This window comes from Sinocyclocheilus grahami, unplaced genomic scaffold (genome assembly GCF_001515645.1).
Source record: "Sinocyclocheilus grahami isolate Dianchi unplaced genomic scaffold, SAMN03320097.WGS_v1.1 scaffold524.1, whole genome shotgun sequence".
Classification (NCBI taxonomy): domain Eukaryota; kingdom Metazoa; phylum Chordata; class Actinopteri; order Cypriniformes; family Cyprinidae; genus Sinocyclocheilus; species Sinocyclocheilus grahami.
Window position 1 is genome coordinate 422479 of NW_015505703.1, and position 23989 is coordinate 446467.

Consider the following 23989-nt stretch of genomic DNA (forward strand, 5'->3'; position numbering starts at 1 on the left):
CGGAAATTTGAACTTGGCACAAACTTGTGCTTTTGTTTCCTTAGTTTCACATGCTCTGTGGCAACAACCTGTAACCTGAGACCACCTCTGTAACACACTGGGATTATTATTATTACTCATTATATATTAAATTCTGTAATGCACATTCATTATAAGTTACATTTTTTACCCCTGTAGTCTTAAGAATTCTCATCTTATGCATCTTATCGTAGGTTTTGCACTCAGTCAGCTGGGGAGTGTTAAACAGCCCATTAGCAAGGGTACATTAGTACATTCTACATTTTGACTTGTTGGTGGAAATTAGCTACAGTGAGTTTAGAGAAATGTAAACAATTGTGCTGCTAATATGTTATCTAGAATTATTAATGGCTCACAGTAACAATATTGTGCATATTAATTCATGCAATAAGCTGTATTACAGAATACTGACACATCTGCTGGAGTCGATACACGCCTAATGCAAAGACTCAAAACGACTCCCATATGATCTGAATATCAAAGATATCCTTTGTTGATCTTACTAAGTATGAGTATTACGCTTTGCTGATCTGTTGAATCATGTGTTGTTCCTCAGAATACACAATCACTATGTATGACACCAAGAGCAGAGAGCTGCGCTGGAACGCTACTTATTCTGACTACGCTTTCACCCTTCCAGACGACGACACCAAACACAGTGAGGCATCAGCTGAATTGATCTTTATCAATTTGAAAACCCTTTCAATCCTCTTTCGTAGCACATAACATTGTTTCCTGTGTTTGACAGATATGGCCCACTTTGTGTCCAACGGTGACGGCCTAGTGGTGACAGTGGAGAGTGAGTCCGGAGACGTGCAGTGGGTTCAGAACTACAACTCCCCTGTGGTGGCGATCTACATCTGGCAGCGCGAGGGACTGCGCAAAGTCCCTCACACCAATGTTGCTATGGAAACGTTGCGTTACATCACATTCATGTCAGGAGAGGTGGGCCGCATTACACAGTGGAAGTATCCATTTCCTCAGGAGAAGAAAACCAAAGATAAACTGATGTAAGGAGCCCTTCTAACAAGACAAAATACTGATTGTGTGTGTGTGTCTTTTGCAAGTAAATTGAGAAAAATGACTGGAATTTTTACAGGTCGTTTTATTTCCCTAAAAAATATTATTATTCTTATTAACAGTGTTGGTCATCATGTTACTTCCAGCATCACATGCTAGCCAGTTTCTTGCTGGAATGCCACCTCTTGATTTTCTCTTATATTTACATGGTGAAGCCACATTTTACACTTGGCACTTAGCAAGCTCTAATTTTGGACCCTGCATACATAATTGAACCTGCATGTTGCATCTCCAATATCTAAGCCACATCCTGTCTGTGTTCATGAAGTGTGGGAAAGAACTGATTCTAGAAATTCAAAGATGCGTAGCCTGCATTTTCAGTACAGATTCAACACTTAAATGCTTTGAGTAGAATTGCATACCGATACTCGGGTCAGACTGCATGGAACTCATCATTCAGACACACAATTAATAGAATTTTAAAACCCTGCTGAAAATGGCTGAGTAATCTGTTGAAGAGATTCAATACTCTAGCGTACCTTTCCTCTCAACTTTTCATTATAGAGCGATGTTTGCTGTGACTTTTGTTCATTTTCTAAGTTAAATTCAAGATCAGCTCTATGTGCAGCATATGTGATTCTACTACAGAAAATAATTCTGACTCATTCCTCAGTTTGCAAAAGCAAAAACTGTGCGTACAGTCCTGCACTTAAAATGAAAGTGTATGGGGCAAGACATTCTGGAGAGTTTAAAAGAAATGTGAAGCTATTGGTATTGGATTGGCATTAGTATCTCAAGGTTGCAGTATCAGTATTTATACCAGACAAAAAAAATGGTATGCAGCCAACCCTAGCTTTGAGCAGAAACTCTCTGTAGTACAATGTTTAGAGCAGAGCACTTTATATATTTCAGTAACTGGGGTAAGATCAAACTCCACACATTATTACTATAGATCTCTTTGTGGGAGTGTTGTTGTCATCATCCAAAAGACTTTCAGTATGCAGTATTATTGCCTGGATGAATAAAGATTAGCCATTGTATAAAACTTAGCAGTTCCTTGGCAAGATGTTATCAGTCAAAGTATGTGACTTTAGAAAACCAAATATGAATAATTTGCTATTTCTTGCTGGTTTTCTGACAGGTCCACATTGTATGTAGGGAAACACTCCTCTGGCCTGTATGCGTCTTCCTCCCTGGTGCATGATGGAGTGACTGTTGTGGTGAGTGATGTTAAAAACCTTAAAATATGTGACCCTGGACCACAAAACCAGTCATAAGGGTAAATTTAGATTTATACATATGAAAGCTGAATAAATCAGCTTTCTACTGATGTATGGTTTGTTAGGATAGGACAATATTTGGCAGAGATACAACTATTTGAATATCTGGAATATGAGGGTGAAAAAAAATTTAAATATTGAGAAAACCGCCTTTAAAGGGGTCATATGATGCTTTTTTAAAGATCATTATTTTGTGTATTTGACAAGCGCAGTCTGCTCTGATTGGCCAGCTGACCCAGTGCATTGTGATTGGCCGAACACCGCAAGCACTCGTCGGAAATGTAACGCCCCTTACCATAATCGCAAGCTTCATCTTTCAAAATAAATGTAAAGACAGAGCCCGAAAGGGGAACAGAGTCGCATGAATTTGCAAATAAAATCTTTAAAAATCCTACAATGTGATTTTCTGGATTTTTTTTCTCATTTTGTCTCTCTTAGTTGAGGTATACCTATGATGAAAATTACAGGCCTCTCTCATCTTTTTAAGTGGGAGAACTTTCACAATTGGTGGCTGACTAAATACTTTTTTCTCCCACTGTATGAGGGGGCGTGTTAGAACGAGCCGTTTTAGGGGGGGCGTGGCAGAGTCTTAACTTTGATAAAGAATATCTCTTTGGTTTTGAGACTTTAGTCTTTGCAACTTCAGGGATCTTATCTATGCACAATCAGCTTGTAACACTCCAAAGAGAAAGGAAAACTTGAAATCGCATCATATGACCCCTTTAAAGTTGTCCAAATGAAGTTCTTAGAAATGCATATTACTAATCAAAAATGAAGTTTTAATATATTTACAGTAGGAAATTTCCACAATATCTTCATGGAACATGATCTTTACTCAATATCCTAATGATTTTTGACATAAAAGAAAAATCTATAATTTTGACTCGTACAATGTATTTTTGGCTATTGCTACAAATATACCCCAGCGACTTAAGACTGGTTTTGTGGTCCAGGGTCACATATGTTTCCTTATACTTTTATGGAACTATGTGGTTAGATTAACTGTGGTATGTTCTGAAGTCACACTTATAACCTCAGGGTTTGGGATACAAACACCGTGGTCAGTACCTCAGGCAAGGTCAAGTCACTTGATGAGAAGAAAATATGAGCTGAATTAAGCTGGATGATGACATGATTGTCTAGTGGAAATTGTAAGTATGCGTAAATAAGTTACAGTGGCTCTGGCAAACTCGCAGTTAGCCAGATTCACCTCTACCAAACATGTGAGAAGAGCACGTATATGACATAAATATCCTTTCCAAATCTCACTATAATTAATCACATCATTGAGCGCATGTGTTAACTATTTCATGATCTTGCACCACCACCTCTTAAACAATGTGTGACTTTCTGTAAGGACAATATCAGGCAGACTAGGTCATAAGTTAAAGGTGACTGTTCAACTAAATTTAAGAAAACAGTTTTTGGACAATCAGCTTTTTCAGTTAGAGCAGCAGAAAGATGGAATTTAATACCTGTTTATATTAGAGAGTGCACAACATTTAGTATTTTTAAAACTACGCTTAAAGAATGGCTTAAGGAAAATCAAATATGTGATCATTGACTTGACGTTGTAATTTAATGGAGTATGATGTGATATTGTATGTGTTGTATGTATTGTATTGTTTGTGACTTAATATTGTAATTTTGTAACAACATCCTGCCCAGGGACTGCAGATGCAAATTAGCTTTATAACTAACTGGCACAACACTGTTGTTGTGCGCTGTACAAATAAATGAAATAAACTAAATCCTTCCAGCCCCGCCACTACCTGATTCATCAGGCGCTAGAAGGTGGCCTGCACATTCCATAAACCAAAACTCAGAACTGTATAGAAGTATAAACTCAACGGAGTAAAAAATGCCAAGCGTCATCGGGACCTGATACAGGGTTCGTACGGTCATGAAAAACCTGGAAAAGTCATGGAATTTTAAAACACCAATTTCCAGGCCTGGAAAAGTTTTGGAAAAATAAATAAACCCAGAAAGTTTTGGAAAAGTCATTGAAATCTATTTCACAAAACTCTGTATAATAGAATTGTGTTTAAACAGGTCCTGAATTTCGGTGCGGGATTGCGCATAGGCTATATCGCATAGTTTTACTCATTCCCGCAGCTTTTGACTTTAAAATGATGGATATTCACACATTTATTCAATAGCTTAAAGCATGTAGGTTTGATGAGTAAATAATCAAACCTACAGACTGAGTCCAGTCCACACAGACTGATCAAATCAGTCATTTGAAAACAGCGTGAGTGATTCAGCTGTACGCGTCTTCTCTCTTTGACTTTCTCTTCAAACGGCTTCACATCGGCACATCTTGTCTGCGCTACAAGAGCCGCTGCACGCTGCGATACAAGACTTTAACTCGTGTTTCGGGACAGTTGACAGAATAGTCACTTGCCTAATCGGGTCATTGTTGCATCGTCAGAAAATTTTATTATTTATTTGCACGTCTTTTTAAGCAATTCGGTACTCGCGTGCTCCAGAGGCGGTGCGCAGTCACATCCAAAGTGCGCTCGTGCGTATATGAGTATTGAGTTTGCTACCAAATAAGCTCAGCAGAACCCTGCACGGGCCTCAAACATATGCCCTAGTCCGGCCTTTATCCGACAGATTATCAGAATTACTGGCCGAGTCCGACTGGACCCCGTGTCTTTTTTCTCTTTCTCTCTTCCCCAATTACACAGCTGCTGTTGTAGCCATTAAAATAGTTCAGTTTCGTTTTTAATTGCAAAAGTGGTTATATATATTTTTTTGTTTCTTTATTGCGTTAATTTAGACATTATGTTTGGAAAATGTTTTTGTTTGGTAAATTCCTTTTTGTTTTTTAAATTTTAAGTAATGACCAAGCGGCCAGTGGCAGACAGTGAGTTAATCATAGATGTTTACAGTGCTGCAGTAGAATGTTTTTTTTTTTAATGCAGATTTTGAGATTTTTAGGCCTGAAAAGGCCCAGTACTAGTTTGAGAAAGGATGGAATGCTGTTCTAATGCTTGCATGCTCATGACCAAGTGTGCGCATGTGTGTATTTCAGCCTCGTGGCAGGACGTTTCCCATGCTGGAGGGCCCCAGTAACCAGGAGTCAAGCATGGAAGATGAGCAGGAGTGTGTGATCACTCCCAGTACCACAGTGAAGTTCAGTGCAGCACTGAAAGAGAGAAACCGCTTCAACTTCATGAGGAATTCACTGCTGCTGATAGGTGCCCCATACTGCACACTCAGAACTGAACTGTGGGAATCATGCAAAATTGAGCCACTTCTGCCCACTAGTGGAGTCATTTTATAGCAGTTGTAAAATAAATAAAAAAACACTGTCACAAGGTGTCTTAATGTTTTAAAGAAATGTGTTGTAGAAAAATATAATTTTTTATAATATAAAAATATAATTCTTAATTATTGTATAATTGTCATAAGTGTTAACCCACTTATGTGCTGTACTGCGTTGCCCCACATTTAATAAAGTATGAACATTTTGCTCAACGGTAATGTTTCTCTTTTGCAGGTCACCACGAGACACCGCCTGATGCTCATAATAAAATTCTGGAGAAATTTCCAGAGAGCATCCCTCGCCAGCATATCAATGTCATTCCCCCTGTAACAGAGAAGACTATTGAAGAGGTAAAAACATTATCCACACAGCACACCTGACTGCAGTGCAACTGAGTGTGTTAACGTACTGTTATATAATAGCTTTAACAATTTGTATGTCTTGTACGCAATGTCTGAAGTCTGATCACCAAATCAATGTGGTTTCAGAAGAGGAAGGAGCCTTTTAGATCACCTTATTAGAGTATTATTATTATGGTTTTATTAAAAAGAACATGTGATAGCATGAATTGGAAAAACACTGCTATCAGGGAACACCATTGCCAAGAAAGGGTGTACCAACAATCTTTAGGTAGGTGGTATTTGTCAAATCAACATCCACATGAATACCAGGGCCCAAGGTTTCCCGGTAGAACATTGGCCAGAGCGTAAGGCCGGTTTCACACCGCAAGCTGGAGCACCGCATGAGCAGCACATATTTTTTTAGCATACATGTTAACAAATGAGTGCTTTCACACCGGGAGCAGGAGCATTTCTGGATTTCACACAAAAGTGCTAAAAATCAGAGAATAAGCATGTCAAGTGAGTTTTAACAAGAATTGGTGTATGTCAGAAAAGAAATTGAAGAATGAAAAATATGTATAGAAGATTTGCCCATTTAAACTTTTTGTTAAACAAAAAAGGGGGGGGGGGAGATGAACAAAGCATAGCTTGGCACAACAACAGGACCTTACGGCGCTGGACGTTACAATAAAAAAACCTTATAAACAGCACGTTCTATATAGAAGTATGACTGAAACGGCATGATCGGAGTTGTTTTTGTTGTTTATCTTTTACATGCGAATCCCCATGTTATCAAACTTTTAAGACTTTAAAAATTTCAAGTATATAACTGACCAACTTCTAAAAACAAATTTATAGCTGTCTTCGTAAAGTAATGTGTAGCTTTGGAGCCGCTGCTGTACAAATGCTTCCCGTGTGAATACTCTGGCGTGTCTGCTGCTGCAGTGACGATCTAGTTACTCTGATGCGAAGTTCAAGTTTGCGGTGTGAACCAGGCGTAACACTGCCTCCGCCGGCCTGCCTTGTTCTCATAGTGCATCCTGCTGCCATCTCATCCCCAGGTAAACAGCACATACATGCAGAGGCGGACAGTAACTAAGTACATTTACTTGAGGATTGTACTTAAGTACACTTTTTGAGTATCTACTTTACTTGAGTATTATTTCTTTCTGGAAACTTATGACTTTAACTTCACTACTTTTGAAAGACAAATATTGTACTTTTCACTCCACTACATTTCTATCAAGGTCCTCGAAGTAGAAAGTCATTAGCCGCTTTGAAAATCAGTTGGTGATTTTTTTTCCTTCTCTAAAACGTGACTTTCTTTTTTCAGACAGTTTATCAGTAATCACTCTTGGGGCTACATGAAGTGATTTCCCAGCATTTTTTGAGCACTGACCAGTTCCAGATGTGATATTTATTTACAACAATTCAATAATAAGAAGGTAATATTGTGGTTTATATTAAACACAATATTGTCTGATTTAGCTAAATTGTGTAAGTGAAAATATTACCTATAAAGCCACAGAAGAACTGTTGTGCGTCTCCTAATAAAACACCAAAGGTATTTGACTGAAGCAGCACTGCACAGACCATTCTGTGTATGACATCAAAGTACCGCGAGAGCGATTAGACAGCATTTTTTAAATTTGTTTTGTTGTCAAATAAGTCTTGCTGTTTTGCATTTTTGTTAAAGCAGTGTTGCTGTTATACAGCTACAGTTGTGTTGCTGGGTTTTAAAGCAGGTTTGATTTTATTTATCAGTGTAATAAGGAGTGTAATATTTGACCGGCAGTATCTGTACTTTCACTTAAGTAATGGTCCTGTGTACTTTGTCTGCCTCTGCACACGTGTCATCCATGTGATCTAAAAGAAAACGTGATTCATCAGACCAGGCAACCTTCTTCCGGTTCTAATGCTCATGTTCCCATTGTAGGCTCTTTTGTAGGGGTCATCATGGGCACTCTGACCAGTTTGTGGCTACGCAGCCCCATACACAGCAAACTGTGATGCACTGTGTCTTTTGACACCTTTCTATAATGGCTAGCATTAAGTTTGTCAGCAATTTGTGTGTGATCAGACCAGTCGGGCTAGCCTTTGCTCCCCACATGCATCAATGAGCTATGCGTGTCTATGACCCTGGCACCGGTTAACACCGGTTATCCTTCTTTGCACCACTTTTGGTAGGTACTAACCACTGTATATTGGGAACACCCCACAAGACTTCTTGTTTTGGAGATGCTGTGACCCAGTCGACTATTCGGCACTTGTCAGAGTCACTCAGATCTTGTCCCTTGCCCATTTAGTAAAGTATTCTAAGCTACTTGCCATATATTCAGACCTGTAGATTGTGAAAAAGGGACTTAAATTGTTACAACGTTGCATTTTCTTCTTTGTTCGGTTTGCTTTGACAACATTTCAATGCCAAAATGTATTTACACAAGTCATATGTGAGTAAAACTGTCCTCTTATTGGTCAGAGCTGTGCTGTGGTAATGTTGCATATAGCGTCATCAATCAAAAAATTAGCGCCATGGCTTTGTTGTTAATGTAGCCATTATTCCCACTCTAATTGAGGTTAGAGCCAGTTTTGAGATTGCCGATTTTTTTTTAAAAATGAAGGGTTGCAGAAAATAGTACACCATTGATTGATTAAATTCAACAAACATGTAATATTCTAGTACTAATTATGTCTTCCATAACTTTAAGTATACTACTCTGACCCTTCTTGGCATTGAGTGTAAAAATTCATGACTCATCAGTTGTCAAATCTATCCTGTTTAACTCCTGAAGGAATGTCAATATTGTAAAACCTTTTGAAATTTTTAGCAGAAGTGCAGCAAAAGAATAATTTATACACCGGTTGTGTTGTACAGGTTTGTGTCAACTTTATTATAAGCTACATTTTATAGAATGTTTGATTATCTGCCATAAAATTGTTTATTTGTATTTGGTTGTATTGCCATTTCAGAGTGTGCTCTGCTTTGTTCCAGAAAGTAAATGAGAGTGGAATGGAAGACAGCAGTCCTCTGCCTCCACCCGTGTCATCCCTGCAGGAGAAACCCAGCCGCATCCCACGTGTGGAGACTCCAGTGGACTCCATGCTGAAGGACATGGCCACCATCATCTTCTGCACTTTCCTTCTGGCTGGCTGGGTGGCCTTCATCATCAACTACCCCAAGGTAAACTCTTGGTTTTACTCTTGCCATCACTCCAAGACTGAATGATTTTCCAAGCTGAATGCTTAGACTAACTAAATGCTAAATTAACTTGCCAACAGTCCATCAATGCAATGTCATGGTGAAGTAATATTGTGTGTTGTGCAGAATCAATTTCTTTATTTGAGAGCTGCAACAAATCATAGGCATCTTGATTACAAAATATTCCAGTAGGAAGTATCACTACAGTAATAATGGAACACACAAAAGTGCCAAAAAAAAAAAAGATCCAGCAATACATTCGTAAAGACAGTCAGACATTTTTTTCACAAAAAAATGTATTGCTGTTTATGCGTCGGTAAATCAAGCCAGTGACTAAATGGTCAACTTCACATTGTTCTTCTCAGTAGCATGAAAATTGTGTTATTTCAATTGTGATTAATAGGGATGCACCGAATGTTCGGCAACCGAAATTATTCGGCCGAAAATAGCAAGCGAATAAGTGAAAAGACCGAATAAACTGTACCAAACAATGACTTGACACGATCAAATTGTAACTGGCATAGAGTGAGAGGCGCAATGCAACAAACATGTCAGCAGTGTGGAAGCATTTAAACTGTCCGAGAAAGGCGCAAATATCATTACAAGCACAGACAGTGAGAGTCTGTTTAGTACTGCATCGCATGTCTTCAATGAGAAGAGGAAGGGGTGATTGTTGCTGGTTACTGTATGATGATTGAAATCGCGAAATGGCCTTTAACAATTAGTAAATAAACTGCAGAACGTGAAGTTTTCTTTATAAATCTACTGTCAACAAAAAGAAGCAGAGTGAGATGTCTTCCTGCACGTTTCCGCCAAAATAAATGTTGACAAAAAGCAAGAACTCTAACATTCATAAATGTTAGCATTGTAATTTTACTGTTGTTCTGTAAAATAAAATAAAAGTAAGACAATAATAATGATAATAATTACAACAGCTCTGTTTATACATTTATTATAACATACACACATAGTGTTCAAATTGGGATCTGTAATATTTTCTAATGTTTTAAAAGAAGTCTCTTCTGCTCAGCAAGGCTGCTTTTAATTTTACAGTAAAAAAATACATGCCTGATTCAAGAAGGGGGTCTGTTGGCCAAAGAATATTATTTTAGTAACTTATTCATTTTAAGTTAAATTGTGCTTTGTTGGTATAATGTCTGCTAGAATGTAAAAAAATGTTTAGTGTTAAATATTTTTAAATTGTTGTTTTGTAATTGATTGTTTCTTTGAAAAACAAGACAAAACGGTAAAAAGCATATTTTGGCTATTTAATTTATGCAATGGTAAAAAAAATGGTCAAAATACATGGGGAAAAAACTTGAAAAACCGTGTTTGGTATTCGGCATTTGGCCCAGTGTTTTATTTTGTATGGTTTTGGCTTCGGCCAAGAATTTTCATTTCGGTGCATCCCTAGTGATTAAATTTTATACTGAAAGCGAGAGAAGAACACACCCTTTAACATCAGAGTAGCATCACTCCCTTTATCAGAGGTGAAAATGGCTTTTTATTTGTAAATTATGACATTTTTGATGTAAAAGTGCACCCAAGTGGTGACCACTTTAAAGTTTCGAGTTTTTTATCTAGCACTTACTGTTTAATCTACAGTTAAGACAAATTTATAACAACATAATGAAAGTCAAGCTGTTAGTCAGAATTCTAGAATCCCGGCTGACATGCCCCACGCTCCATGCAAATGTAGTTTCTAGTTTTTAGATCATGTTCATGCACTTAATGTAATTTACTAGAGCCGTTTATCTTAGAAAATGTCAGAATAAAAACAAATCCAACATTTTATTATTAGTTAGGTAATGCAAGTGTCATGCAAGTTACATAATCAGTTTAAAGATAATGAATCTTTAATCAGTACAAAACATCAAATGCTAAAAAAATTATTTAAGAGTAAGAGATACATAATCCTGAGTGTATAAAATACACTCCACACTGTTGGCTCATCTGGCTACAGAATCACCATGAACCTTTTGCTAGTTTTCTTTAAGTACCAAAACAAACATTATCCAAATGGAAGCATGAACTAATCATTGGAATTTCCATTATTGGGGGAAAATGTAATTTGCATGAAAGAGTGCACCCTGTAAAGTAGGCGAAATATTAATAAACTGTCAAATCTTTATTACTTTTTAGTCTAATTCTGTGGGGATAAGACTATTGTACCAGTCACACTGAAACATTTCAAATGATTCCAAACATGAAAATAACTTGCATTCATACGCAACATTATACACGGAACATATAAGCATATTGAGTAAACCGAGTGAAGGGAAAAATGGGTAAAGGGAAAGAAGTGGGTGAGAAAGAACAAATGTGAATGAAGGATAGGACACTCAAGTCTGGACTGCAAAATGCCCCAATTACATTCTGCGGCTTTGCCTAATATGTCCTTTCTTTACAATTCTGTAAATGGGCAAAAACTAAAATTTAAAAAAAAATAATGCTAAACTTGTAAATGTTTGGATGAAAGGTATGTCCCATATGAGTAATTTTATGCAAAATTATCATGTTTATGGTTATGATCATGTGTTGTGTTCTGATCAGAGTGTCCACAAGCAGCAGCAATTGCAACACCAGCTATTTCAGCAGCAGATGGAGGAAAAGTTGGAGCTCCTGCAGCGACAGCAGCTCATTTTCCAGCCACCCACTGATCTGCCTCCTGACACTGACTTCCTAGAGGCAGCCCATACCCGCTCTGAGAGCTCCACCCACAGCAGTCCCAACATCACCCCACGAGCATCCAACCATTCCAACATGTCCCAGTCTGAAATGGGTCATTCGGCTAATGAGCACGAGGATGCTGGTCAGCAAAACTATAATTACAGTAGTGCATTGCCATTTAATCTTGTTTTTCAAATTTGCCTATATTGGTTGACTTCTGTTTTCTCATCTTTAATTTCAGAGGATGAATCCAATATTGTCAGAATTGGAAACATCACATTCAACCCCAGAGATGTACTTGGACATGGTGCTGAGGGAACTATTGTGTACAGGCAAGTTACATTTACATTTTTTCATTAAGCAAAAGCTTTTATCCAAAGCGACTTACCAATGAGGAATACAACAAGCGATTCATTATAAAGAGGTCATTAAACAAGAAAAGTACCCATAATTCAACGTTTCCGGGATCATTCCGAAAAGCACAAGATAGAATAGAGAGGGATTAAGGAAAAGTGAAAGCATAGTTTTTTTTTTCAATAGGATGCTCTCACAAGAGATGAGTTTTCAGCAATCTCTTGCATGTTGTCAGGGATTCTGTGTTCTGGATGGGGTTGGAAAGATCATTCCACCAGCAAGGAACGGTGAACGAAAATGTTGTGGAAAGTGATTTTGTGCCTGTCTGTGATGGCACCATGAGGTTGTAGATTTGTAAGAATGGATGGTGCTGAGCCTGTGGCTGTTCTATATGCAAGCATCAATGTCTTGAACTTTATGTGATCTGCAAGCGGTAGCCAGTGGAGAGGGATAAAGAGAGGTGTCACGTGAGCTCTTTTGGACTTGTTGAAGACCAGTTGTGCTGCTGCGTTCTGAATCATTTGTTTGATTACAAATGATACGAGGTTCAGCCAGAAGAGCATTGCAATAGTCCAGCCTAAAAATGACAAGGGCCTGGACAAGAAGTTGTGCAGCATGATCTGTTAGGAAGGACCTGATCTTCCAGAGAATGACCTTTGTCATCTCAGGCATTATTTTTGGTAATTTGCTTTAATTTTTTCTGATTCAGTCTATAGTCTTCTCTCTGTGTAATTTCAGGGGTCAGTTTGATAACCGTCCAGTGGCTGTGAAGAGGATTCTCCCAGAATGCTTCAGCTTTGCCGACCGTGAGGTTCAGCTGCTGCGTGAGTCAGACGAGCATCCAAATGTGATTCGTTATTTCTGCACAGAGAGAGACCGTCAGTTTCAGTACATTGCCATAGAGTTGTGTAGCTCCACACTACAAGAGGTATGACAAACACCACAAAATGACATTTAATTTTTTTTCTGGTTAAAAACCCAAATTGAATATAACAGTAAAAATGTATTTGAATATGCATTTTTATTTGATTTAAAATGCATCAAACCACAAGAACAAAAACTTCTATCATTGACCATTTAACACATAAAGGATTTATTAATGTAACCCTAATCATTTACTTGAACTGACATGGAGAAAACCTAATAATCATGTTATCCAGCATGATTTGAGGATGTTCCAGCGAGCATCTTGTAATTCAGCAGAAAGCATCTGTTTCACAGGAGTTCACATATCATTGTCATAATTTTACATGGATTTGTAGTGATTTGAAGTAGTGGATTTAGTAGGATTTAATTTGAACCTTTCTTTGTTTTAAATTTCCCAAAGCAACCTAATTCTTTCCTAAAACTGATTTTCAATTTGTTCTTTTTAGGTCATGCAATGCTATGTTGTATATTTACTTACTTATTTATATTTTATTGCCTTTACTTTTAGTATGTGGAACGAAAGGATTTTAACCGCCACGGTTTGGAGCCAGTGACACTGCTAGAGCAAACCATGTCTGGACTGGCAGATTTACATTCTCTTAATATAGGTAACCAATCAGCTACATCAGCAATACATTTTTAAATAATCAATCTTCATGAAGTACTGTTTTGTTTTTTTTTCACAAAAAGTCTGTTTGACACAAGTGTTCGTAACACTCAATCTCTCATGGGTTTATAGTCCACAGAGATCTGAAGCCACACAACATCCTGGTGTCGATGCCGAACACACATGGGCGTGTGAAGGCCATGATCTCAGACTTCGGCCTGTGCAAGAAACTGGCAGTGGGCAGACACAGCTTCAGCAGGAAGTCTGGGGTCCCGGGCACCGAGGGCTGGATTGCTCCAGAAGTGCTCAGTGAGGATGCAAAGCATAACCCTGTAAGAGCTCAAACACATGCTGTGTGGCCATTTGCTTTGGTTTTAACACACCAAAGAGAATGAAAAATGTTCTGGGTTTTTCTTTTTTTTTCAATATGTTTAAATATTATTTTAATATTATAAATATAATATCGATTATTAAAGGTGACATCGGATGCCCATTTTCCACAAGTTGGTACGACACTTTAGGGTCTTCATGAAATGTCTGTTACATACTTAGGTTAAAATTCCTCAGTGGTAATGCAAAACAACACCCTTTTTAACACCCTCTGTTCACAGCGACCCATTTCAGTGCATGTCTCTAAATGACAATGAGCTACTGCTCAATGTTGACACAAGACAGGTGCCTTGGACTCAGTATATGGCTCGGAGGTGGTCTTATTCAAATAGTGAGCTATCTATGTAGAAACCGACTGCAAATTGAAATAGCTCACTGGATGACAGTTTCAGATTCAGACAGCTCAGCTTTTCTGAGCTGGCAGACACGCCAGAAGCCTATGTAAATGCAAAAAAAAAAAAAGGTTTAAATTTTTTTTTTGAAAATTTCGTCCTGTGTCCCCTTTAAATATATATGGATTATAAATGTTGATAGTTTAATTAGTTATTAGAAATAATCAACTGTTTTTAATTTATACTAATCTGTTAATGTGGACTTATAAATATACTTTATATTGTTTATTGTTTGTTCGTGTTTGTTCATAATGCAATCTTTATTTATACTTATATTAGTATATGCAGAAATTAACTTAGGTTAGCATGTGTTGAGAAATATTCTTCATTGTTAGTTCCTGATACTTTATTCATTATCATTATTGGTTCATTATTCATTAAAGGGATAGTTCACCTAAAATGAAAATTTTGTCATTAATTACTCACCCTCATGTCGTTACAAACCCGTAAGACCTTCGTTCATCTTTGGAAACAAATTAAGATATTTTTGATGAAATTCGAGAGCTTTCTGACCCTGCATAGACAGCAACAGAACTACCAAAAAGCTAGTAAGGACATTGTTAAAATAGTCCATGTGACATCAGTGGATCAACCTTAATTTTATGAAGCTGCAAGAATACTTTTTGTGCTCAAAGAAAACAAAAATAATGACTATATTCAACAAATTATTTTCTTCTGTGTCTGTCTTCGACACGCGTTCACGGCAATACCATGCATTCCTCTGCTTGTAAACAAGGTGCAGCGCATAAGTGTTCTACGTCAGAACGCAGGCTCCTGCGTCAGCAGCAACACACGCAACACACGTCAAAGACTGACACGGAAGAGAATAAATTGTTAAATAAAGTCATTATTTTTGTTCTCTATGTGCACAAAAAGTATTCTCGTAACTTCATAAAATTAAGGTTGAACCACTGATGTCTGTGAAGTCACTAACTTTCTGGGCCTGGGAGCATGGTTGCTGTCTATACAGTGTCAGAAAGCTCTTGGATTTCATCAAAAATATCTTAATTTGTGTTCCGAAGATGAACGAAGGTCTTACGGGTTTGAAACGACTTGAGGGTGAGAACGACATGTATATGTTTAATGAATGGATTTTTCATAGAAAATTAAGTGAAGTGTTACTCATGTCAATGCTTTGGTATAGGGTTGATGTAAAAATTGCAGTTTGCAAGAAATGTCATAACTTTTACTGTAGTAATATGTTGTGTACCCCGATGATCTGTTACAACATATAAAAATGTCCCACAATAATACTGCATCATTAGCAGAACCCATTGCAAATGGTCAGCCACACTCTACTACTGCACAACAACACTTGAAGAGAACAAGTGATGATGAGTTTTATGTAACTTAAAACTGACACGGTGTAGTATATAACAAGGACAGGACAGGGTGATCAGGACATGAAGCCTTGTTTTGTCCTGAAAGGATTTTTTTTCCTGCAGTAATGACTTTGATAATTACTGACTGAAAATTAGACCGCTAATTACCAAATAAATAGACAGATATTGATTTGAAATTTATTTATGTGAGAAAAAAAGGAAGTGCACAAGTGAGACATAAAACAGTTACGCAGTTTAGCTGTTATTTTACAAAAATAATACATGACTGCAGAATGCTGCGTTGACCATTAGAATAAAGTATTCCAGAAAGCTATGTCAGAAGCACTAAGTTTTGTCAATGGCTAGACAATCGCAGTTTCACCTCTTTTCACCTCTGATGTTTCAGACCTGCATGGTAGACATCTTCTCTGCAGGCTGTGTGTTTTACTATGTGGTATCTGAAGGCCACCACCCCTTTGGAAAATCCTTGCAGCGGCAAGCAAACATTCTGCTGGGTGCCTACTCGCTGGACCACTTAGACCTTAACAGACACGGTAGGACGACCAAATGTCCTCTTGCATTCAAAAACTTGAACTTGAACTTGAAAAACACCAGAGCTCATTTTGGGTCAGTTTGTCAGATTTTTGATCATGTGATCATTTGTGCTGTTGTATGCAGAGGATATTGTGCCCCGAAACCTGATCGAGCAGATGTTGAGTATGGAGCCAGAGAAGAGACCCTCAGCCGACAGAGTGCTAAAACATCCCTTCTTCTGGAGTCTGGAAAAACAACTGCAGTTCTTCCAGGTTAGTCAGGCATCCTTCATTTAACCAGGTTAAACGCAGCGCCTTGCCCAAGAAGGCAGCAAAAGGCCACAACAACAAAGTAACAATAAAACACCAAATCATCTAAGATCATTTCTATTTTTTATGTAAGTTGTTCAGAATTCTATCTGAACAAACCGGTCAGTACAGTATTGTTTACATGACAGTAGTTAAAGGGATCATGAATTGGGAAATCAAATTTTCATTGATCTTTTGACATATTGGAGGTCATTTTAAACATATTTGAAGTTTCAGAACTCAAAACTTCCTCAATCCAAAAACAGTTTTATTGAAGTTGCCAAAATGGCTCATTTTCCATTCATTGTTATTTTTATTACGTATGATTAATACAACAGCACTAGATTGCCTACACCGCAAAAGATCAACCCTTCTTCATCTCTTATTGGCTTCGCTCACTGGTGTGTGTGAAGGGAGAGATACAGAAACAGGATAGCTGGGAATAAAAATAGATTTAGATGCCTGTTAAGTTTTCCAAATATTGTAGAGTTCATAGTTGTGGAACATCATTTCTGACATCAGTGTTAGAACTTACTATACGAGTTAAAATCCTGTTTCAAAATTGTTTATTTTTGTTTATGCATCAAATCAAGTTAAATTTCATACAGATAAAAATTGCTCCTTTAAAGGACACATGCTCCTTAAAACAGTGTTTTCAAACCAGAGGGTCAAAAACAGGGTTGAATATGGCCATTAATGTCTAAATTATAACAAATGTTGATGTAAAACTCTTACCAGCGTTATACGTGAATCTCAGAGAACATTATAAGATAAAAACAATGTTAATGACCGCTTTAAAGTAGCTTTAGATGAGTTTCACAAAAAAACGAAAAAAAAATTCATTTTTTTTTTACTTGCTCCCAGGATGTGAGCGATAGAATTGAGAAGGAACCGTTAGGTGGACCAATCGTGAGACAGCTGGAGAGAGGAGGACGGGTGGTGGTCAGAGGTGATTGGAGGGATCATATTACAGTGCCTCTACAGACCGGTGAGGACTGCTGCGATTTGGCTTACTGTTGGCTGGATTTTCGATCAGTTTTTAATTCGAAGATTTTGTAAATAGTTAAACCACATGCAGCTCTATCATGATTATCTAGTTTTGTTTCTTATTTGAATCTTTAATGTGAAATTTTGCTCCACAAACCATTCAAACGCAAATCGTTCTTCTTCAGATCTTCGCAAATTTCGTTCATACAAAGGCGGATCGGTCAGAGATCTTTTACGTGCCATGAGAAACAAGGTACATTTGCTAAAGAAAATCAGTTTATTGATACTCACCACAAATATCTAGTAGTTACAGCAGATAATAATATGCATGATATTAATGGAAAAGTAGCATAACAGAGTAGAAGGAACACAAAGTTCCTTTTTTATTAAATTAAATGTAGTTGTTTGGTTAGTTACACCTATTTGTCAATGTACTAATATAACAGTTTTAGTCCATGTTGAAAATATAACATCACATGATTAAAAACTCCTGTTTCTCTTAATCACAAATTGTCTCATATTTATCTCATCTTTGTTTCCTGTAGAAACACCATTACCGAGAGTTACCTGATGAAGTCCAGGAAACACTAGGATCCATTCCAGATGAATTTGTCTCCTACTTTACCTCCCGTTTCCCTCTTCTTCTGCAGCACACACATTTGGCCATGCGTTTCTGTGCCGTGGAGCGACCTTTCCTGCCTTACTACCACGCTTCTGAACTGCTCACACACCACACAGTAGCACAGTGTGTGCCACAGACTCCCCCCACACAGCATAGCAGTCCATCAGTGCCCTCAGGCCTGTCGTCGTCCTGTCAGACATCAGCAGCTCCACATGAACTGTCAGACACTCTGTCTGAAATGGCAGTTTTACCCGAGCTCACCACAGAGCACATACAGACAGTCCCAGTGCCACCCACACTGTCCACACAGGAGACTGGAGCTCCTTTGTGCCCAGTGGATGGACCCTTGACGGATGGACCCTTTTCGGAGACATTCCAGGGATGAGCCACATCTCTCTGTGTGGATGCAGTCTGGGCCTGCAGTGTCCAGGCTGTGTCACCGCAGAGGCTGCCATCTCATTTTTAGTGCCTTACATGCTCATTTTAGACAACAGCTCTTGTTTGAGCAACTTACAGATTCCTGGAGAAGATGATTTGGAGGATGCTGAAGAAGATGGCTTGGGTTGTCAGAGGTGTGCTCACAAAACTCTGCAGTCATTCCTTCCATTTGTCAAGTATAATGTGATTGTAAGGCGAGGGATTTTTGTTGGACACTTGAAGTGAACACAAGAAATTCTACTGTGCAATGTTGAGTCGTGCTTGGTGAGAGAGATCATGCTATTGAATTTATATTTTTGTACATATTTTGATAATTGATAATTGGTTGAAGTGGCCATTGTGCCTTTTTAAATGACACTGTGCTGTGTGACTTAGTCCTGAGGAAAAGCTAATGCTTGTGGTTTTCGCTTTTTGTCTTTGCTGCTGAAAGCTGTTAAAGGACTAGATCTACCAAAAATGAAGAGAGGTATCATTTAGTCATCCATACATGTACGACTTTCCGTGGAACAGCAGAATGTTCACTGTTCTCTTCTGTACAGTGACCACCTGCTGTGAAGCCCCAAAATGACTGAAAAGCATCATAAAAGTAGTCAACTTTTGTGCTGAATTTTCCAAAGAAATACATCCAAATTTAAGTTATTATTCACTGATAATCTCCACCTGCACTGCATTTCTTGATTCTCGTTCAGAGTGTGAAGACGTCACACCAGATTTGACATCCGTGAAGCCAAAGAGCATTGGTTCTCACATATCATATGTGGAAGCACAAATCACATTTGTCGTCTCGTATGGCTACAGAAGGCTATACAGCACACAACTACTATGGACTACTTCTGTGATAATACTGGTTTGAAACAAGAAGTAAATAATGACAGAAATAAATTTTTGGGTGAACTGTTCCTTCAAAGTCTCTAACATGGAACCAACTATACAGTGCTTTCAAAAGTTCTGGATATACTTTCATGACAAACTTCCTGTATTGTGCTCATAATTTCAGTCATGCAATTTTATATTTTGGCATATTTCAGCAAAACATGGTAAATTGTATGAATTAATTCCCTTGGATTCTGGATAGTGTGGTTTAGTTATAGCTTTCAGGTGATTCTCTTAAATGGTTCTTATATAGGGAAATAATTAAACTATTTTCTAGGTTTTAATGGATCCCTGCTTCAAAAACTATGGGCTGTTGTCAGGAAATACTAGGAAAAATGTCTCTCCTGGGCCTGATGCTGGTCATATGTTCAGACCATATACAGCATTGTAATCTAAAATGCATGAAATTTTGAACTGAAATATTCCAAATGGAGCTTTTATAATGTTACATGTTTTTAATGTTCCTTATATATTTTTAAATGGCACATTTTGAGGGGAAAATTATTAAATGCAGTAATGCCTTTTTACATGTAGTGTTAATAAAAGCTGCTATTGTGCAATGCCAAGCACGTTTTTACCAGCCTTTGGACCAGATATGAGTGCAAATAGCCAACCTTCTTGGTAAAGCCTGTTTTCGCTAATGTCAAGTCAATGCTCCAATTGCTCACCATTGCTCAAATATTTTATATATAACATGTTACTTCTATTTAATTTTTGTTAGAATAGCATCTATCTCTACTTGCACTTAGTATAAACATTTTTATTTATACATGTCATCATGATGCAAACAGTAACTACTAACTACCACCGTTTACATGTACTTTTTTTAACAGTTTGTGTATAATTTAGGAAAACCAGTAAGCATACACCATTGCAGCTCACTGTAAAGTAAAACAGAATGTAAACAGGTAGAATGACGATTAGCACAAAACACAGAACCTGGTTTTTAAACTGTTCCGATGCAATGGGACTACAGAAAACTTTATTTTTAACTCTTAACTGTGCATTTTCATTTGAGAGGTTATTAAAGTTTCTCAGCACCATTATTTAGGTGCGCTTTAATTCATAATTTATCATATTTTAGATGTTGTAACAGCTGAAATCACTGATGATGACCAATACATATTCAGTCTGATACATACAGAAGTAATGCATCATATTTTGGTGTGATGGAAGACAATAACATTAATTCACTTAACCCATTTAAACCCAAATATTTCCTAGACATGAAAATATCCAAATAATGTATCATTAGTAACCCCTTGAAATAATCAATTATTTTTAAAAAAAATTATGGAAAAGTGTGTGAAAAATTGTGTTTTATGGTCAGTCACAATTGTGACCGGTGGGATAATGTTATACTGGATTTTAAACAAATGTTGCAGTCAGCAAAATTCTTATAAATCTCAGTCCAGTTATTAACACATTTTAAACTGTTTCAACACTGATAGGAATACGGGGGGGGAATCTACATATTTCAAAATTTTACTCTATTATAAAATTTTTATATTAGTGCAACCAGTATTAAAACATAAATATTGTAACTTATTTGTAACATTTGAACTTTTAATTTAGTGCGATACTCACTGTAACTTTCATTGCGACATTTTAGTGCAACCTTTACTAACAACTGCATTTGGATGCATGTTGTGGACTAAATACACTGTATTATCCCATTGGTCATTATTGTTGTCATCAACATGTTTATTCTATGACCACACTCAACAGAACTAAATAATTGTGAATTCATATATTAATACTAGACACCTTAAAGATAATGTGTTCCAAAAATCTTTGTCATGTCTTTAACTAGGGTGACCATACCTCCTCTTTTCGGACCTAAAAAAATGCCTCCGGCCGGGATTTCTAAATTGCCCAAAATGTCTGGGATTCGGCCTTTGCTTTCTACAGTTGCCATTCATTGTGTGCCTTTTTGTATTCGAGCCCTGCGAGGGACTTTTCTTAATCCAGCTCCCGCTGAATTTCTGACCATTATCTCCCGCTCCTGTGATTTTTGTGTCCAGTTCCGCAAACATTCTAATATTGCATATAATTTTCGCGCATCAAGGAGGCGCTATCAATATGCGGAGTATTTAAATCTCTTTTGAATGAGCGCTCGCTGTTCACTTTCGATTTCGCGATCACGCTCTGTAAAGGAAGATCAGATATTTGTCAATGAGCTCAGGATCTGTTGAGCAGCAAATCCTCCAGCATGGTCTGTCAGCCATCTCTCCTCTCAACCCATGGTCAGTGAAATCTGACTCCTGCAGCTCACGTTGCATGCAGGGTTGTCAAGTCCATGTTTTTGTTTTGTTTTTTCGATGGAATTGGGCTACTTTTAAACTGTTGCCATGGTTTGATTTCCCCCCATGGGTTAAAGGTTTGAAATGTTGCATAAATTACATTTGACTGAAATGCTTGTATTGGTAGTTTTCAGTCATGTGACTGGTCCGAAGACCTGGCGGGCAAAACATCCATAGAACTGCAGCAAAAGACTGTCAATTTTCTATCTCTTCCAATCCAAAAGTATTTAGATCATCTCTCAAAAGAATAAAACAAAGATATGTGAACAAAATGCAAGTTTTGGCCATTATCAATCCATAAAGCACCTGTCGCAATATGTCAATCACTAAAAACAGCGGTACATTCTAAACGTTTAATGTGAAAACACTTAAAGTACCTTTAAAACAGTGATATTAAAAGATGAAATTAGTACACACCTTATTGACTTAATGATGATGCGTGCTTTATGCAGGCAAGCAAATGAGCCTGGAATATGAGTGCAGTGTGCTAAATGGTTAACCGTCTTTATAATGGTGTTCTATGGGAAAATATTTATATTAAACTTTGCGCATTGCATTTATATTATGGGTTCATCTGCTTGCCTGTACAAAGCCTGTGCATCATCAATAAGGTGTATAACTAATTTGGCCTTTAAATATCACTGTCTTACTACATTAATACTAAATGCAATCCTCCTAAAAATAACTGGTGGTCAGTTGAGGAAAGCCTTGTTTTGCCCTCCATGTGGGCATTCTTGTAAGGGTGTGACGTCACGTGAAAACTATCAATAGAAACATTTTGCGTTCTACTGCCTATGATAAAATTGTGCTGTTATGTTTTGTGAAGGAGGGCCACTGGTAGGAAGCTTTTTAGCTGCGTTTATGATCAATATGCATAACAGTGACTGTAAAACTGTTTTACTGCTTTAACTGCTTTAACCACCAACCAACCAACCACACGCCAGCCCCCCGCCCCACCTGCACCCACTGTCCTCTTAGGAAAACTAAAATATGGTCAACCTATGTTAACATATTTTACTAACCTTTTATTTTGGAGCTTTGATGCAGCCATCCTCCTCTCATGGTGCAAATACGAAGTAAACTGCTCTGGTTATGTGACAATTTGCACTAACCATGTGACACTGCACATATTTAATCGAGACCTTGCAGGAAATGCACTAAAACACCAGACACATTTTTAGAGCTTTATAAATGAAAAATTTCCTTACGGTCACTATTGTGATCGATGGGTTAATTTTGCTTGGCAAATAATTTTTTTTTTGCAGTTTTATTTATTTAGTTATTTGTATACAGCCCTAAAAATGACACATTTATGTTTCAATTACTGGGTTTTGTATTAAGAAAAAATACATGTATACTGATGCATCACATTACATGGCGCTTTGGCGATTGGCGCTTCAGTCAATCTACTCCACAGCCAATCACGGGCCCCCTCGTTGCTCGGGCCCTGGGGTTTCAGCCCCACCTAGCCCTATTGTTAATCCGGCCCTGCCTACTGTATGCTCTCGATGTCAAATGCAGAAACGTTAATTCATGCTTTCATGACCTCAAGGTTAGATTATTGTAATGCTTTATTGGGAGGTTGCTCTGTGTGCTTAATAAACAAACTCCAGCTGGTCCAAAATGCAGCAGCTAGAGTTTTTACAAGAACCAGGAATTACAACCATATAATCCCGTTTCTGTCAACTCTGCACTGGCTCCCCATTGAACATTGAATACAAAATCTAGCAAATTACTTATAAAGCCCTGAATGGTTTAGCTCCTCAGTACTTGAGCGAGCTCTTATATTATTGTCCTTCATGTCCGCTGCGATCTCAAAACTCTGGCCATTTGATAATATGCAGAATATCAAAATCAACTGCGGGCTCAAATTTATTTTAAATTCCATCCTTTTTCTCTTTAGTGCCCAAACTCTGGAACAATCTACCTAGCGTTGTTCAGGAGGCAGACACACTCTGTCAGTTTAAAATCCAAATTAAAGGCCCATCTCTTTAACCTGACAGATAACACACTATTGCATTTCTATAATTCAAATCTGTTAAAGGGTTGTTAGACTGCATTAACTAGGTCAACCAGAACCAGGAACACTTCCCATATCACCGGATGTACTCGCTACATCGTAAGAAGAATGGC

General features: G+C 37.7%; 1 protein-coding gene across 2 annotated transcripts in view; it reads left to right on the top strand.

Annotated features, from left to right (window-relative positions):
- Positions 1–23989, top strand: part of LOC107555087 (serine/threonine-protein kinase/endoribonuclease IRE1-like) — a 64432-nt gene that overhangs the window by 37889 nt on the left and 2554 nt on the right. The window contains exons 7-22 of one of the 2 annotated variants that reach the window (XR_001605134.1): positions 575–676; positions 767–1028; positions 2180–2258; positions 5356–5521; positions 5824–5939; positions 8923–9111; positions 11683–11941; positions 12041–12131; positions 12892–13081; positions 13589–13688; positions 13820–14019; positions 16198–16345; positions 16470–16597; positions 17498–17621; positions 17806–17873; positions 18166–19778. Coding sequence is in view for 1 of the 2 variants with exons in the window: in XM_016237782.1 (XP_016093268.1) it covers positions 575–676; positions 767–1028; positions 2180–2258; positions 5356–5521; positions 5824–5939; positions 8923–9111; positions 11683–11941; positions 12041–12131; positions 12892–13081; positions 13589–13688; positions 13820–14019; positions 16198–16345; positions 16470–16597; positions 17498–17621; positions 17806–17873; positions 18166–18627 (2684 nt within the window). In the remaining variant the exon portion in view is untranslated. Of the gene's footprint in view, positions 1–574; positions 677–766; positions 1029–2179; positions 2259–5355; positions 5522–5823; positions 5940–8922; positions 9112–11682; positions 11942–12040; positions 12132–12891; positions 13082–13588; positions 13689–13819; positions 14020–16197; positions 16346–16469; positions 16598–17497; positions 17622–17805; positions 17874–18165; positions 20810–23989 lie in introns of those variants that run through there. The other variant, XM_016237782.1, reaches the window with a different exon arrangement.